This window comes from Ranitomeya variabilis, chromosome 1, assembly GCF_051348905.1.
Source record: "Ranitomeya variabilis isolate aRanVar5 chromosome 1, aRanVar5.hap1, whole genome shotgun sequence".
Lineage (NCBI taxonomy): Eukaryota > Metazoa > Chordata > Amphibia > Anura > Dendrobatidae > Ranitomeya > Ranitomeya variabilis.
Genome location: NC_135232.1, coordinates 842,881,942 through 842,896,241, shown reverse-complemented (window position 1 = coordinate 842,896,241; position 14,300 = coordinate 842,881,942). Strand labels below are relative to the sequence as shown.

Here is a 14,300-nt window from a genome sequence, read left to right as displayed (position 1 = left end):
CGAGCGTGCTCGAGAAATCTCGAGTAACGAGTATATTCACTCATCACTACTACAGATGTATGATCATAAGCAGCAAATCTTTGCAGGAATTTGTCTGTCAGGACATCTGAAATGCATATGATAATTATTCTATATCCTCAACTTCAATGTCATGCTGATATGTATTGTTTTCATGTGACATTATTAGAGGTCATTCAGGGTAGGCCATTTTATCAAGACCATGTGACCAATCTTTACTCAATGACCCTAGGAGTGTAGTACTACATAATGTACAAAGCACCCATTTACCATGTTTGCAACCTTGCACTGTGCACCTTTGCTACACCGTTTGTATGCTTGGACTCTGCTCATGCAAACAGTGACCTCCCACACAATTGTAATATAATAATATACATAGCAGACCCTGTGACAGTCCGGTAAGAGCTTTTACCATGCCAGTTGTGTCGTGGATCAAGTTGATAATCTCTACTATGCTTTGGATGTATCTTTTGCTACCATTACTTATTTGCTCTCCCTCATTGACCTCTGAAGTCAAGGACTATGCAGCACCACGATATAATATTAGCTTGGATCTCAGCCCTGAGCAGCGTTGGGAACATATTTTGCAGAATTACAACGTAACCCAGTTGAAAATATATATAAATATTTTCCTTCGGTAAGTTTTAAAATTGTTTAACAATCGTATAATCTATAGGCTAAGTTCACGCAAACATGTAAAATATATGTTCTGGATTTAGATCCAGAGGAAAACTATGATTTCTCATCTGTATTGTCATCCATATGCCATTTGTTTGCTATCTGAAGGTTGGGTTTTAACATCCATATGGCATCTGATTCATACAGCAGTTAATACAACTTACAAAACCAAAATATTTACCTAAGTTAATAATTGCAATGTATCCATAAAAAATCAGATCTTATACAAATGATCATTATGCATTTGTATTTATTTTTTTTTGTGCACCCGTAGACTTGACTAGGCGAGTCTCATTCGAAATGCAGAATAAACTAGTGCATGCTGCAGTTTTTTTTTTTTTAACATGGGCACTCGGCCGATGTGAAAAATCTATCATCTCAACAGCCCAATTGAATAACATTGGTTTGAGTTCATGGTGACTTTGGTAGCTAGACATTAAATTGTGTAGCTTGTTTGTGACTTGCTGTTGTACTGGATTTGCATGATTATTTAAAGTAGTGATTTGGCTGCGAGTCACAAGCAAATATTTGCAAAACCCATTTAGAAATTAAACTAAAAAACTGTCATCATCTATGACTTACTTCCATATCAGGTTGTGAGTGTTGTGTCCTGTCTACAGATAGCTGCCGGGTTCCACGCGTGTAATAATCTGCAGGAAAGCAGGATGTCGCCACGGACAGGAGGCAGATCAAGAGTTAAAGTATATATTTAACAATAAATGCACACCACGGAGGGAGTAGAGGGTTGCAGGGTGGTGGTAGGAAATGGGGCAGAACAGGGAGAGTAGCATGGTAGGACAGGGATGAACAATAGTTCGGAATTAAAGGGGTGAAACTTATCAGACTGCAGTCTTCTTCTGTGCGGTATCTCTGGGTTCCAACGGCGGCACCGACAACAGTGACGCGTAACGTCTCAACTCAGTCTCGGGGAGCGGGTGGATTTCCCGTACTTAAAGGTGTCTAGCATAGAGACCGCCGGAATGGGACTTCGCTCCGCGGCGTACACTGGTCCTGGGTGACAGGGCTTGGGCCTAGTCCCCTGCCTCTCTCGGCATTATGCACCTGTTCTATTTATTAAAATAGCACAGGCGCACGATACCAGCTGATCATGCACATGCCGCTGGAGGTATCTATAGACAGGACATAACAATATAGAAGTGACTGAAGATGGAGTAATCCTTTAAAGTCCAGTGACATATATCGGTCATTAGTAGCATTTTTGTCTGGGAAAAGCATTCAGAAACTGTAAACAGTGGGAGCCACGCATAACTCATCCAGGACCTGAGATAACTCCAATCCTGGCAGCTTAACCACATAAATATCTAAGTCAATAGCGACTGTGGAAGCTGAGGAATTAGTCAGGGGCCATCCTCCAACCTATTGTTTCAGTTGTTTCCTTTTATTCTATTGATTATACTGCTGTTAACATTTGTTCTCTTCTCATAAAATGTGGCTTGTGACCATTTCTCAAAGCTGAATGTGGCTCTCAAGATAAGAACGGTTGGAGACCACCGCTGTAGCGCCACACGAATACCTGCTGCTCTTCAGGTGTTTTCCCTGACCACTTTTGGAGTTCCTTCCTTAGTAGTCTCATCATTGCTGTGAGCCCCAACTTCTGAGCAGTGCACAAAACCTGTATGCTGCATTGCAGGTGGGGTGGGGCAGGTTCTCCATATGTTACAAATCAAAAATTGCATGTATGTTTGCAGCCTTAGGCCTCTTTCACACTTCAGTTTTTTTGTTTCCGTCCAAATCCGTTGTTTTGTGAAAAAAAACGGATCCAGTAAATGTTGCTGCTGGATCCGTTTTTTTCTCATAGACTTGTATTAGCGACGGATTGTGATGCATTTGGAGCGCCCCGTCAGGGCAAGGGGATACTCGGTACCAGGTCCTGCGGTTCACAGGGGGGATGTCTCGGTGGCTGACCCGGTCCGTGGCCCTGGGACATCCGTATAAAAGGGAAAGGTCTTTAAAGGGATAAAGTTTATGTTCGTGACGCCACCTGTGGTATTCAGTCAGGGTGACCGACGATGCTTTAAGGGGTCCGCTGAGGTGATGTTATGGCAGCTAGATGGTATACCTTCCCACAGGTGAAGTGTTTCCCCAGGGCTTCCCAGTATGTAGATGGTAGAATGGTGAGAGGCGCAGAGAAGAACGAGGACACATTTCTGCAGTCTCGTTACCTTGTTTACTGTTGGTTTCAGCAGCCACAGTCCAGGGCACCAGATCACAGGGCAGGCAGAGTCCGGACAGTTTGGAGGCAATTCCAGAGTCCCCTTGTCCAGGTGGAAATCAATAGCCTTCCCTTGCGCTGTAGTGGTGTAGTCCCTTACTGCATACACTTCAAATAAGGTCCTCACAGATGTAGTGTCTCTTTCTCTCTGTCCTCCGTAGTCAGATAGGACAAAACCCGTATGACTGGTGGCTTGAGGCTGTTTATAGGGACTCTAGCACGCCCCGGCCTCTGAGGGGTGCCACCGTGCCTCCTGGGTGTAAGTGCGGACAGGTAACGTGCAATTAGCTGTCCTGCCGGTCTCTGAAGTAAGGCATAGAGGTCCTTACTACCTCGGTGTTCCGGCTACCGGTTATCTGCGCCGCAGAAGGAGGCAGCCTGCTCGGGGCTGGTCCCCTTCTGGTATCCTCTCCTGTGCTTTGCTTTCCTGCACACTCACTGCAGCATATTCTGCTTTCTGAAATGTCTCCTTCTGGGAGCTGCAGCTTTTAGGGCATGCACAGCTCTGTGGACCCTCTGTCCTGCTCAGACGGATGTCTGGAACTTTTTCTCTTTCCCTACAGACTACCAGTTATATATATATGAGGAGTCACCTAGTAAATAGGATCCCCTGGTGGCCTGGAGTGTGAATGTGTTGCATGCTTGTGGTCAGGGCCGGTTTTAGACAAAGTGGGGCCCTAGGCAAAAGTTTAAAATGAGGCCCCCAATGCTCACATACATATTGCACCATGACGCTCAAACATTTTGGTTGCATTTACATGCGTTGAGTTCAGACCGTTCGATGCGTGCGATTGACAACATTGAAGTCGTTTGGCTCTTGTTTCTCGGCCTCTTTACATCGTCTGAGGACGAATCGAATGATGGGGACAGAACACTAGTAGATCAATCTGTCCCCATATAGTATCATGCTATAAGCAGCAGGGCTGTGTGTGTGTGTGTGTGTGTGTGTGTCATATATATATATATATATATATATATATATATATATATATATATATATATTATATATATATATACACACACACACACACACACACACACACACACACACTCTAGTCTGTTCAACCATTATTTTAAAATGTGCATGGAACACACACACACTATCACTGTATGTTTATATAGAATAATGCAAAAAATTATATATATATATATATATATATACACACACAATTAAACACACACGCACATGACACATGCTTATACACACACACTTATACACACATTCATACATGTACATGGCACGCACGTATACACACATACACGGCACACACTTATATACACACACATATATATATGGCATGCACTTATACACAGACACATACATAGCATTCTTATACATACACACATACATAGCGTGTATATATATATATATATATATATATATATATATTACACACACATTAACACACATATGGCACGCACTTATACACACATATATACATGGCACGTACTTATACACACACATATATACATGGCACGCATTTATACACATACATGGCACGCATTTATACACATACATGGCACGCATTTATACACACATACATACACTCACATATATATACACATAGATACACACACATTATATATATATATATACTAGCTGTACTACCCGGCTTCGCCCGGGTTAATGACTGCTGTTAGCAAAATAGAATGTGTTAACAAAAATTTATTCTGCACACAAAAACCACAAAACAAATAGATAGAAATGTAATTATTAAAAGGCAAAAACTAAGCAAATAGAAGCATTTCACAACATATATTAGCTTTGTTATACTGAGAATGTCTTTGTTGCCTATATTAACCAATCAGAGCTCAGGTTAATTAACTGTAGCAAAATAGAAGCTGAGCTGTGATTGGTTGCTATTGGCAGCCTGATAAATCCCCAGCCAACAGGAAGCCCTCCCCCCTGGCAGTATATATTAGCTCACACATACACATAATAGACAGGTCATGTGACTGACAGCTGCCGTATTTCCTATATGGTACATTTGTTGCTCTTGTAGTTTGCTTATTAATCAGATTTTTATTTTTGAAGGACAATACCAGACTTGTGTGTGTTTTAGGGCGAGTTTTATGTGTCAAGTTGTGTGTGTTGAGTTGCGTGTGGCGACATGCATGTAGCGACTTTTGTGAGATGAGTTTTGTGTGGCGACATGCGTGTAGCAACATTTTGTGTGTTGAGTTGCATGTGACAGGTTAGTGTAGCAAGTTGTGTGCAGCAAGATTTGTGCATGGCGAGTTTTGCGCGTGGCGAGTTTTATGTGTGGTGCATTTTGAGTATGTGCAAGTTTTGTGTGAGGCAACTTTTGCATGTGGTGCAACTTTTGTACATGTGGCAATTTTTCTGTGTGTGCAAGTTTTGCATGAGGTGAGTTTTCCATGAGGTGAGTTTTGCACGTGTGGCGAGTTTTGCGTGAGCCTAGTTTTGCATATGGCGAGTTTTGCATGTAGCGAGTTTTGAGTGGTGACTTTTGTGTTTCGACTTTTATGTGGCGAGGTTGGTGTGTGTGTGTGGTGAAATGTGTGCTGAGGGTGGTATATGTGTTCAAGCACGTGGTAGTGTGTGGCGCATTTTGTGTTTGTGTTCATATCCCCGTGTGTGGTGAGTATCCCATGTCGGGGCCCCACCTTAGCAACTGTACGGTATATACTCTTTGTCGCCATCGCTCTCATTCTTTAAGTCCTCATTGTTCACATCTGGCAGCTGTCAATTTTCCTCCAACACTTTTCCCTTCACTTTTTCCCCATTATGTAGATAGGAGCAAAATTGTTTGGTGAATTGGAACGCGCGGGGTTAAAATTTCACCTCACAACATAGCCTATGACGCTCTCGGGGTCCAGACGTGTGACTGTGCAAAATTTTGTGGCTGTAGCTGCGACGGTACAGATGCCAATCCCGGACATACACACATACATACATACACACATTCAGCTTTATATATTAGATATACCTGTATGTAATCTCCTGTATATAGTATATACCTGTGTGTCATCTCACCTATATATAGTATATATCTGTGTGTCATCTCCTGTATATAGTATATACCTGTATGTCATCTCCTCCTATACATAGCATATACCTGTGTCATCTCCTCCTGTATATACTATATACCTGTAGGTAATCTGCTCCTGTATATAGTATATACCTGTGTGTCATCTCCTCCTGTATATAGTATATACCTGTATGTCATCTCCTCCTGTATGTAGTATGTACCTGTATGTCATCTCCTCCTCTATATAGTATATACCTGTGTGTCATCTCTCCTGTATATAGTATATATCTGTGTGTCATCTCCTCCTGTATATAGTATATACCTGTGTGTCATCTCCCCTGTAAATAGTATATACCTGTGTGTCATCTCCTGTATATAGTATATAGCTGTATGCCATCTCCTCCTGTATTAGCCCTCGTTCACACGTTATTTGGTCAGTATTTTTACCTCAGTATTTGTAAGCTAAAATGGCAGCCTGATAAATCCCCAGCCAACAGTAAGCCCACCCCCTGGCAGTATATATTAGCTCACACATACACATAATAGACTGGTCATGTGACTGACAGCTGCCGGATTCCTATATGGTACATTTGTTGCTCTTGTAGTTTGTCTGCTTATTAATCAGATTTTTATTTTTGAAGGATACCAGACTTGTGTGTGTTTTAGGGCGAGTTTCGTGTGTCAAGTTGTGTGTGTTGAGTTGCGTGTGGCGACATGCATGTAGGGACTTTTGTGAGATGAGTTTTGTGTGGCGACATGCGTGTAGCAACTTTTTGTGTGTCGAGTTGCATGTGACAGGTTAGTGTAGCAAGTTGTGTGCAGCAAGTTTTGCGCATGGCGAGTTTTGCGCGTGGCGAGTTTTATGTGTGGTGCCTTTTGAGTATGTGCAAGTTTTGTGTGAGGCAACTTTTGCATGTGTTGCAACTTTTGTGCATGTGGCAATTTTTCTGCGTGTGGCAATTTTTCTGCGTGTGCAAGTTTTGCGTGTGGCGAGTTTTGCACGTGTGGCGAGTTTTGCATGTGGAGAGTTTTGCGCGTGGCGAGTTTTGAGCGGCGACTTTTGTGTTTCTACTTTTATGTGGCGAGGTTGGTGTATGTGTGGTGAAATGTGCACTGAGGGTGGTATATGTGTTCGAGCACGTGGTAGTGTGTGGCGCATTTTGTGTGTGTGTTCATATCCCCGTGGTGGTGTGATTATCCCATGTTGGGGCCCCACCTTAGCAACTGTACAGTATATACTCTTTGGTGCCATCGCTGTCATTCTTTAAGTCCCCCTTGTTCACATCTGGCAGCTGTTAATTTGCCTCCAACACTTTTCCTTTCATTTTTTCCCCATTATGTAGATAGGGGCAAAATTGTTTGGTGACTTGGAAAGCGCGGGGTTAAAATTTCACCTCACAATATAGCTTTGACGCTCTCAGGGTCCAGACGTGTGACTGTGCAAAATTTTGTGCCTGTAGCTGCGACGCCTCCAACACTTTTCCTTTCACTTTTTCCCCATTATGTAGATAGGGGCAAAATTGTTTGGTGAATTGGAAAGCGCGGGGTTAAAATTTCACCTCACAACATAGCCTATGACGCTCTCGGGGTCCAGACATGTGACTGTGCAAAATTTTGTGGCTGTAGCTGCTACGGTTCAGATGCCAATCCCGGACATACATACATACATACATACATACACACACACACACATTCAGCTTTATATATTAGATATATATATATATATATATATACACACACACACACACACGGCAAGCAAAGACACACTTATACACACACATACATGGCACACACATGCAGCACAACAAATGCTCATTTGATACATGTGATTCACATAAGCACACACTACACATGACACACGCTATACACACACACACACACACCTTTATGCTGGAGGGAATGAGATGATGCACACTATCAGATGCAGCTCCTCCTGCTCCCAGCAGACACCTTTCTGCCCTCTCCTCTGCTGGGACTGCCGACAAGAGCAGGAGTTGCTGACAGCAGGACAGGAGCCATCGTCCCCAGGAGCAGCACACACAGTGGGACGGTGCTCTTTACTTATCTGCTGGCTCAGGTTGTTACTGGTGCTGGGTCTCTCTCCCTTCCCCTCAGAGGCTCCGTACAGCAGGACAGGGCGCTGGCCAATGAGCACTTCTATCACGCTGATGGGGAGGTTCAGTGGCCGCTGCTCCTGTGCTTCACTGCAGGCTCCTATTTTACTGCTACAAACATTCCCAGAGTACATGGCCTGTGGTGACATCACGGTCACATGGCAGGTCACCTGATCGTGATGTCACTACAGGTCCTTAACCAGTCTCTACTCGGAAGCTTCACTGATAATGCTATTATCAGTGAAGCTTCTGCTGTAGATGCTGGGGGCCCCCAAGGGAGTGGGGGCCCCAGGCAGCTGCCTAGTCTGCCTGGCCCTAACGCCGGCCCTGCTTGTGGTACCTGGATGCAGTTATCCTTCCTTGCCTCCAAACGTAACATCACTCTTCCCTGGAGGAAAGCAATGCCACTGTGACGACCAGGACCCTGGGGTGCCACACATGGCCTTCCATTTCATCCGTCATACGATGGATCCATCGTAAATTCTGTGTCCGGCAGGCGGAGACAACGCACATAGAAACGTTTTTTGTGTATGTCGTAAAATCGCCTTTGACGGATCCTGGTTCGTTGGCTATAATGGAAGCCTATGGATGCAGGATCCGTCGCTGACCGTCAAAAAACGGAATCCAGCGACGGATAACGTTTTTTGAAACTGAGCATGCGTGGAAGGATTTCCATACAGGGGAAAATCTCTCTCTCTCTCTCTCTCTCTCTCTCTCTCTCTCTCTCTCGTGCATCAGTTTTTTACAATCTGCACAGGATCTGTCTTTTCAACACTTTAACGGATTGTGACTGATTCTAAAAAATGGATGTGTGAAAGAGGCCTTACTAGACAAAACGTTATTGCACGTAGCCTTTACTGCAAGTTGGTTCAATTCAATGGAGAGACAGGATTCTAGGTGTAATGTGCTATGAAGATGGCCCGAGAATGTATTTTCATATTTCAGAATAATGTTGTATCTGCATGCTCATTGTACTGTATCTTTTTCCCTGTGTGAATTTGTAATTTTGTGGGTACACTTTAATAAAGTTAGATTGTGAGCAGAGATTTATTTCCATTTAGTCAGGACAGTGCATGGATTATGTTGGCACCGATTATATTGCTACACTCTTTCAGTATCTCACAATCACTTCTCTGAGAGTATGGGTACGTCCTCACAGATGTATTTTTGGCCTTTGTGCTGTCCTTGTAAAAAAATGAAATTCAAACTATATTTTTACACGTACCAACGTTCTTTGTGAGAAAAATATCAGCATGTGTTAGTCTGCTATGTTTTTCAGATAATCTTTGCTTATATATTTCAATCGCTGCAAAAAAAATGCCAATTGGAAGAGTTTTCAATAGATCTAATGCAATTATTAACATAAGAAAAGGTACAATGTTTTTTTTTTTTTAATTCATGTATAAACTGAAGTCTTACAGATGCCATATGGATGTCAAAAACAGACATATGGATGGCACCCAAATGGCATAGGTATGACAGTATGGATGAAAAATTGTCTCTGGATGAAAAATGAATGATATTTCACTAGCCTCAATGGAATAGCGTATCGAACTCTTCTCAGCTCCATAGCCCCAACTACCTATAGCCAGTGTGTAGAGTAGCTGAGATGCAAATACCCCTTTAAAGCTAAAAAGAGATGTAAGGTAAGTTTCCTGTAAGACCTCACCGGAAATAAAAATTGTTTTTGGAATGTTTAACTTGTTTTAAGTTCTGAATATTTCAATTCTAATTACCGTACATATTTTTACATGATCAGTGAGTTAAATCAGCAAAGGTTTACTGATTTTTTTGTCTTCTAGCTTGCTTCAACCGAATTGGACCAGGCCAGTATTGCTTAGTCTGGCAAATGTTTACTTAGATTTTTTTGCAGAAGAAGAGTACGCTGGAGAGATACGTGGAATAGCAAAAGCAGGGAGCATTCTTACAAGTGAAGCTGTAGTGTTAAATCTTTTCTACGAATCTATGTAAGTGTAATGATGTATATAAAGTCTGATCTGTCTGATTTATTAATTTTAATTATATTGTTTATGAAGAAATATTAAGGTATCATATACAGTGTTCAGCATAAATGAGTACACCCCAGTAGACTTGTCAAAAAAACTTTTATTTCTTTTCAGAATCCACATCTTCTATGGGTCACCATACTACAAAATACTCCCACAAATATGGCCCATAGGTTGAAAACAAGATTTGTTATTTTGCATACTCAAAAAAGTAATTTTCCTAACAAATTAAATCAAAACCATGTGGTAAAAATGAGTACACCCTAATGAAATTATTACGAGCAGAGCTAAATTTTAGTCTACAAAATTCTAATTAACAAGAATTGATCCACAGATACGTCTAACAGATACGTCTAATTTTATCCAGCAGACAGTTGACTATATACGAGTGTGTTACCTAAAAAAGAAAACTTCTTCCCAATTCATGCTGTCAGCAATGGCATCACGTGGAACAGTAATTTTACAAGACCTAAGAAAGAAAATAATTTCTTAACACCAGAAAGGCAAAGGCTACAAGAATATCAGCAAAGCTTTAATTATCAGTCAGAATACTGTAGCTAAAATTTAACAAAGATGGAACCACAACTGTTCAAGCTGTGATGTTCTACTGAGGAGCTCTGTATATAGTGTCAGTGTACAGGTAATACAGCGATCACCAGTGACATTATACACATGAGCTCTGTGTATAGTGTATAGTGTACAGGTAATACAGCGATCACTAATGATATTATACACTGTAGCTCTGAATATAGTGTATGTGTACAGGTAATACAGGGATCACCAGAGACATTATACACAAGAGCACTGTATATAGTATATAGAGTTCAGGTAATACAGGGATCAACGGTGACATTATTGTTGTGAACTCTGTTTCCGGGCTCCCTCCTGTGGTCGTGAGTGGTACTGTGTGAGTTCTCTCTTTGGGCTCCCCCTGGTGGCTCTTTTTGTTATTTTGCAGGTTCTGGCTGGGATCAGCTGTCTCGTCATCTGCTAGTTAGGTTTCCTATTTATTCCACCTGGTCCTTCATTCCTTGCCTGTTATCGTTGTATTCAGTGCTATTCTGATTGCTCCTGTCTACATCCGTTATCAGTCTCTCCAAGAGAAGCTAAGTTTTGTTTGCTTATTTTTGCTCATCTGTGTTCAAGATGTTTCCTAGTATATGATGGGTTTTGTCCATCTTGCTAATATGTGATTTCCCTGCTTGCTGGTGCTCTGGGGTGCTGAGTTGCTCCCCCCACATCGTTAGTTGGTGTGGGGGTTCTCGCATTCTCTGCGTGGATATTTTTGCATAGGGTTTTTTAATGACCGCACAGATCCCTTGCTATTTTCTGCTATCTAGCGTTAGCGGGCCTCATTTGCTTAACCTGTTTCATCTCTGCGTTTGTCTTTTCCTCTTAACTCACCGTTATTATTTGTGGGGGGCTTCTATATCTCAGGGGTTATTTCTCTGAGGCAAGTGAGGTCTTTACTTTCTCTTTAGGGGTAGTCAGTTTCTCAGGCCGTGAAGAGACGTCTAGGATTTCAGGAAACGTTCCACAGCTACCTTTAGTGTGTGCGGTTAGGATCAGGTTTTGCGGTCAGTCCAGTTACCACATCCCCAGAGCTCGTCCTATTATCTTCTACTTGCTGGTTAGATTTGTGATCCTAAGCCACTGAGGATCATAACACATTATACACAGGAGCTCTGTATTTAGTGTAATTGTACAGGTAATACAGGGATCACCGGTGACATTATACACAGGAGCTCTGTATATAGTGTCAGTGTACAGGCAATACAGTAATCACCAATGACATTCCCCGAGTACTGCAGGAATTAAGTACAGTCATTGATAGACCATTATTTTTAATCTTTAAAGAGTCCGTAATAACAGGGTCTGTACCACAGGACTGGCGTATAGCAAATGTGGTGCCAATATTCAAAAAGGGGACAAAAACTGAACTCGGAAATAATAGGCCAGTAAGCTTAACCTCTACTGTGGGTAAAATCCTGGAGGGCATTCTAAGGGATGCTATACTGGAGTATCTGAAGAGGAATAACCTCATGACCCAGTATCAGCACAGGTTTACTAGGGACCGTTCATGTCAGACTAATCTCATCAATTTCTATGAAGAGGTAAGTTACGGACTGGACCAAGGGAACCCAGTGGACGTAGTGTATATGGACTTTTCAAAAGCTTTTGATACGGTGCCACAGAAAAGGTTGATACATAAAATGAGAATAATGGGGATAGGGGAAAATATGTGTAAGTGGGTTAAGTGCTGGCTCAGGGATAGGAAACAAAGGGTGGTTATTAATGGAGCACACTCGGACGGTCACGGTTAGCAGTGGGGTACCACAGGGGTCAGTATTGGGCCCTCTTCTTTTTAACATATTTATTAATGATCTTGTAGGGGGCATACAGAGTGGAATTTCAATATTTGCAGATGACACTAAACTCTGCAGGGTAATCAATACAGAGGAGGACAATTTTATATTACGGGATGATTTATGTAAACTTGAAGCTTGGGCTGATAAATGGCAAATGAGCTTTAATGGGGATAAATGTAAGGTCATGCACTTGGGTAGAAGTAATAAGATGTATAACTATGTGCTTAATTCTAAAACTCTGAGCAAAACCGTCAATGAAAAAGACCTGGGAGTATGGGTGGATGACAAACTCACATTTAGTGGCCAGTGTCAGGCAGCTCCTACAAAGGCAAATAAAATAATGGGATGCATTAAAAGAGGCATAGATGCTCATGAGGAGAACATAATTTTACCTCTATACAAGTCACTAGTTCGACCACACTTAGAATACTGTGCACAGTTCTGGTCTCCGGTGTATAAGAAAGACATAGCTGAACTGGAGCGGGTGCAGAGAAGAGCGACCAAGGTTATTAGAGGACTGGGGGGTCTGCAATACCAAGATAGGTTATTACACTTGGGGCTATTTAGTTTGGAAAAACGAAGACTAAGGGGTGATCTCATTTTAATGTATAAATATATGAGGGGACAGTACAAAGACCTTTCTGATGATCTTTTTAATCGTAGACCTGAGACAGGGACAAGGGGGCATCCTCTAACTCTGGAGGAAAAAAGGTTTAAGCATAATAACAGACGCGGATTCTTTACTGTAAGAGCAGTGAGACTATGGAACTCTCTGCCGTATGATGTTGTAATGAGTGATTCATTACTTAAATTTAAGAGGGGACTGGATGCCTTTCTTGAAAAGTATAATGTTACAGGATATATATACTAGATTCCTTGTTAGGGTGTTGTCCAGGGAACTAGTCTGATTGCCGTATGTGGAGTCGGGAAGGAGTTTTTTCCCCCAATGTGGAGCTTACTCTTTGCCACATGGGTTTTTTTTTGCCTTCCTCTGGATCAACATGTTAGGGCATGTTAGGTTAGGCTATGGGTTGAACTAGATGGACTTAAAGTCTTCCTTCAACCTTAAAAACTATGTTACTATGTTACTATGTTATTATATATACAAGCTCTGTATCTATGATTAAACACAAACCCATAATCAAAAAAAAAAACAAGGACCTACACTTGGCTGCTCATAGACAACTCCAAAAATACCATATATAAAAAAGAAGGACAATAGGAGTGGGTTTTTTTTTAAAAATGTATAGAAAAATTTTAGTGCACATGTAGAATAAATTAAAAACAAACAAACATATAAAGTGCAAGACAAGGACACCAACGAATGGAATCCAGTACTATCATAGTAAAGTCAATATCGTATTAAAAATAACCTAAAGGGAATACCTTGGATATACCTATCATCTGACCATCAAAAAGTCATTATTATGGCTCTTAGTGAAATATAATTAGTCAGAAAATCTATATATGATAATCATTATTTAATAAATATTAACTCACTATTCGCCAAAAAAATATTATAGACCGATCAGAGTGCTATAATGATCATGCCAGAGGAAGAAAAATAGAAGTTCAATATAATATACACAATTAAGTTTCCAACATATGTAACAATAGCTAAAGGATCTCTTACCAAGTACTGTAGCCCACCGCAAGTATATGGCATATATACAGTAAATTTTGGGAAAAAAACACTTCTATTGTCCTCTTTAATAATAATAATAATAATAATTTTATTTATATAGCGCCAACATATTCCGCAGCGCTTTACAACTTATAGAGGGGACTTATACAGACAACAGACATTACAGCATAACAGAAATCACAGTTCAAAACAGATACCAGGAGGAATGAGGGCCCTGCTGCTCGCAAGCTTACAATCTATGAGG

General features: G+C 41.4%; 1 protein-coding gene across 2 annotated transcripts in view; it reads left to right on the top strand.

The window, feature by feature from the left end:
* Positions 1-413: 413 nt before the first annotated feature.
* LOC143787440 (N-acylethanolamine-hydrolyzing acid amidase-like) overlaps positions 414-14,300 on the top strand; it is a 169,747-nt gene continuing 155,860 nt past the window's right edge. For both annotated transcript variants that reach the window (XM_077276176.1, XM_077276166.1), the window contains exons 1-2: positions 414-655; positions 9,839-10,003. In XM_077276176.1, the coding sequence (XP_077132291.1) occupies positions 432-655; positions 9,839-10,003 (389 nt within the window). In that variant the 5' untranslated portion in view covers positions 414-431. The remainder of the gene's footprint in view (positions 656-9,838; positions 10,004-14,300) is intronic.